The sequence below is a fragment of the Octopus bimaculoides genome, chromosome 2 (genome assembly GCF_001194135.2).
Source record: "Octopus bimaculoides isolate UCB-OBI-ISO-001 chromosome 2, ASM119413v2, whole genome shotgun sequence".
NCBI lineage: Eukaryota > Metazoa > Mollusca > Cephalopoda > Octopoda > Octopodidae > Octopus > Octopus bimaculoides.
In genome coordinates this window covers 108477936-108482207 of record NC_068982.1, presented here as the reverse complement: position 1 = coordinate 108482207, position 4272 = coordinate 108477936, and the positions used below count along the sequence as shown (strand labels likewise).

General features: G+C 35.3%; 1 protein-coding gene across 6 annotated transcripts in view; it reads right to left on the bottom strand.

Moving 5' to 3' along the window:
• LOC106870404 (ceramide transfer protein) overlaps window positions 1–3684 on the bottom strand; it is a 120833-nt gene extending 117149 nt beyond the window's left edge. For 4 of the 6 annotated variants that reach the window (XM_052978596.1, XM_052978597.1, XM_052978599.1 and 1 more), the window contains exon 1: window positions 3231–3683. In XM_052978596.1, the coding sequence (XP_052834556.1) occupies window positions 3231–3467 (237 nt within the window). In that variant the 5' untranslated portion in view covers window positions 3468–3683. Of the gene's footprint in view, window positions 1–3230 lie in introns of all 6 variants that reach the window. The other 2 variants (XM_052978594.1, XM_052978595.1) reach the window with 1 other exon arrangement.
• Between the last annotated feature and the right edge of the window lie 588 nt (window positions 3685–4272).

Genomic DNA, 4272 nt, shown 5'->3' with positions numbered 1-4272 from the left:
AATCCAAGGCTATAGAAAATGACATTTATCTATGGTGCCAGGCAGTGGAATTGAACTTGGGTCCTTATAGTTCAGCCATACCATGCTTATTTAAGCCCCACCCAACACACAAGTATGAATAAAAGCATACGCGATTAATGTTTTAGTACAATATTCATATACATCTTGCATGTTGTTTACAGTTACTGGCTATATATGTGTGTCAAGAGAGAGAGAGGTAGTGTCGATATAGTGAGTGACGACTGTTTGTTTTACTTCGTGAGAGCCGAGAGAGAAAAATCGAGACTTAACTGAGAAAACTGAGTGAGGGGTGTGAAAATTTGTTGTAGGATGTAACACGCTGCATGTTCGACAGTGGAATGCATGTGATGTGAACCAAAATAAAGAAATAAGCAAATAAAAAGTTAAAACTACGAACTCCATGTCTTAGAAAATATGTGTATTAGTAAAACTGTGTGTAAGAAACATGAAAACTTTACACAGAACTCCATGATGGATTAAATAAAAGCCTAGTTAATGTAAATCGCCGCCCCTCATCTCTGCAGAGAGAGAAAAATAGGGTACACTGAATATCTTGCCTATAAAGCGATCGTACTAATTATGATAAAATCTAGAATCCAAGGAATCTGGTTTTAGCTGACTGGTTCTTTTTAAGATCCCTTTAAAGTTGTATATTTATTGCATCTTATGACTCCGAAGATACTATTTTTTGTAAACAAAATGTAACTGCATGTACAATTCTCTTCGATTCTAAAACTAGACTGTGGTTGATTGACTGATGGGTGGATATAAGGTATGACGCTTCATAAATATTATACAGTAATAACTGACCAAGAGCATAAACTCCAATTTGCATTTAATATCTTAAGACTGAGAATAGGAAATGTCACTTAGTTTTGTTTAGCTACTGCGAGCAAGCGTTTCAGCTCTAATCCTGCTACACTGGCACCACCTATATCAATCGGTTAAGTACTCCACACCCCTCGGATAAGATATAAAACAGGCTTGGCTCTATCACAACTGTGTTCGCGGTGTTGTGAAATAATCTCAGGAAAATAAATTGTCGGGGATTGATTGATGCAATTGATACCTTTTACTCGCAATGCAGTCTTCATAATTCTGGCAAAATATATTGATTTTTGTCATTTTTATATCTACGATATTCACTGGCAATGGTTTAATGAGGGTTAACAGTATGTATTTATTTTCTAAATCTGTGACACGAGCTAAACCAAAGATTTCGAATTCGGTGAGGTGACAATGTTTAATAATGACTTCTTGACAAAAATTCATAGGTAAGGAAAATTATCGATCGAATCAAAATAAATACATGTATAGGACTCATTCTATCCATTCTGAGAGAATGACCGGGAATTTGAATTAAAGGCTGTTGACAGACGACTTACTGCAAGGCACTCCGTCCAACGCTTTACCATTTTCACTATACCGTCAACACCAACAACAATACTATGGTGGACCTCGTTGAAGAAATGAAAGGTAAGAACTTGGCCAGCCGAAACCGCTTTCTCAATTCTCAAGTGATATCAATTCACTTCGTTCACCGCAGCTAGTAGTTTCGAGAAATGCATAAACCTCACGACATACTATTTCCCAGCTCTAAAAATACACGACCTTTGTGTCTAGACAAAATGTAAATGTTCTTAACACAGTAAACACGTTCCATTCTTATAATGAGTGCCTTACAATGAAAAAAAATCAACCATAAAAGTTAAAACAACAAACACCTGAAGCGTCTTGGAGACATTGGTTTACCGCGTAATCATAACAAAACAGAACATTGTGTCAGTTTTAAAAATATATATATATACCAAAACTTGTATGAAATAAACACACCTTAAATGTAAACAGAGACGTAGATCTATCTAACCTGTTTATTTCAGTTCTCAGTTGGCCTCGATAGTTTAGGATACACCACTAGCCTACATAACCTGTATACAAACACTGAACTATAATGAAATATTTTGCTGACGTTAATTCGGGTAATCTTACAATTTCATGATATTTTGCCATACACAATGTTTGTAAAGAGGAAAGTAGAAATATGGTCGGTTAATCAACAGTAGAATACTACTGGTACCTAAATAAAAGAACCTACAATTAATACACTGTCTTGTTGACAAAATACAGCATAGAAATAAAAACAACAAGGTAGAAATGTGCAAACAAAAAGTTGTTACGAGAATATAATTTGACAGAGAAAGGAATTTAATGTTTAATATGAAGGCGCTACTGTTGCTGATGGAAACGTCGCGGGCGGAGGGGATATCAAGTTACTCGGAGGAATAATTCCAGATATTTGGAGGGCGGGGTTGAAGTGAATATACAGATCAAGACAAAGTTTAACTGCAAGCAAAGGGATCGGGACAGGGTAAAGTTTTTAAACTCCGTATTTATTGGTAGTTAGATTTATTATTAGGATCAACATTACATGGGAATCGAGTTCAATTCAACGATAACTAAGCACAAAAACTATTCAAGTTTATCTTAATGTTTCGTGTATTTCTAATAGAAAAATCTGAACCGAAAAAAAATAAAATAAAATCGTATGTTTTTGTGATTTTAAATTCAATCAGTGATGCCAGAACTGAAAACTATGGTCGAATTGATTGTTCAGAGGTTACTGAAAAAGCAACGAGTTTTCTTGTAAAAAGTTTGATGAATGGAATGTAACCACAAGTGGGAGGAAACAATTGTCTATATGGAACAGAGGAACTTTGACACTACGGACACGTAGTAAGACGGTCACCATTATTAATGTACATGGCGACACTTGAGAAAGATAGGACAAAGAGTGCTGTGGGCGGATTGTAGATATTCACATGGCCAGGACAAACAGCTTTTACATCGATATATACATATATATACATAACGAATGAAAAACAGAGAGAGGGTGAACGGAAATTTCCTCAACAACTTTACAAGAAAATGTAGACTTTAGAACTTGGGACAGGAATTCCAAACGATTATGAAGATAATAATTACAATGAAAATAAAGCTACTAGCCGCACCCATCCTTGTCAAAGAAATGTTTTCGCTTTTAATTTTTTCCAAATCGAAAATAAAACTGAAGTCAGCTGTTCTAAATCATTTGGGGGGGTTTTTTAACATTACAAAAACATATCTAGCTCCAGAAAATTTCTTTAGTGTTGTATCACATTTAAGTCACAATAAATACCAGACACCAAATGACAAAGTTGATAATTGCTTACCGTCACACAGGCTCTGTTTAAACTGACAGCGCCCCTACATCCATAAGCTGTTTCGGAGGCGGATTTGAAATAACTGAAAGTACCATCCTTAAGCACAACGTACCGATCCTGCCAACCATGAAGATAGTTAGTCCATTTACTTAGAGTGCCGTGTTTCTCTGGCAAGTGGCCTTCATCTTCAAATTCATCGTTTTCCTCATCGTCTGTGATACTAAGCACGTCTCTCTCCTCCGACATTTTGGAAACAAAAATTTCCCAGCTAAATGAATAAGTATTTTTGCCGGGTGAGTTTACTCATATATACAAAGTAATGGTGCACTACCAATGAATCTGGTTTAACTTAGAGAAAAAAATAGCGAAGAGAAGCGCTCCTCGAGTACAAACAGACGTCACTATGTTAGCGCCATCTTAAACGTGCACATGACGTAACTGGTAGACAACGCCACCAAGTGTCTATTGAGAGAATTTCAAGAATGCCAAGTGTCAGTAACTCGTGTTATAGCACGTGAAAAATGTTGATAGTTACATTGAAAAGAATTAAAAGAAGGATATCTCTTGGCTGTAAATATATTAGAAAACATTTTCGTTTGGGAAGTTGTAGGAAATTCTAAAACAATTAAATAAAAACTTTTGTAGCATCTAAATCTTTTTGATTGATATAAGCACCAAACTTTTGATTTAACCGACTAATCAAAAGAAGTAAATGTATTTGAAGGAGAAATACATTGCACAAAATATTGTATAAGTCCTTAGGGAGAAGAAATGGACTGATTCTAGATGCCTGACAGTGTACTTACTATGAGAAATGTCATTTTTAATATTGCCAGCATTCTTTGGCAGAAGTTTTGCAGAAAGAAATTTATACTGAATGATGGTAGAATGTAAGTAGGGAAAAGATCTTTGAAACAACAGAATTAAAAATATAAATAATCTATCATAGTATTTATTTTAATCTAATCATCATCATCATCATCATCAACATCATCATCATCATCATCATCATTTAACGTCCGCTTTCCATGCTAGCATGGGTTGGACGATT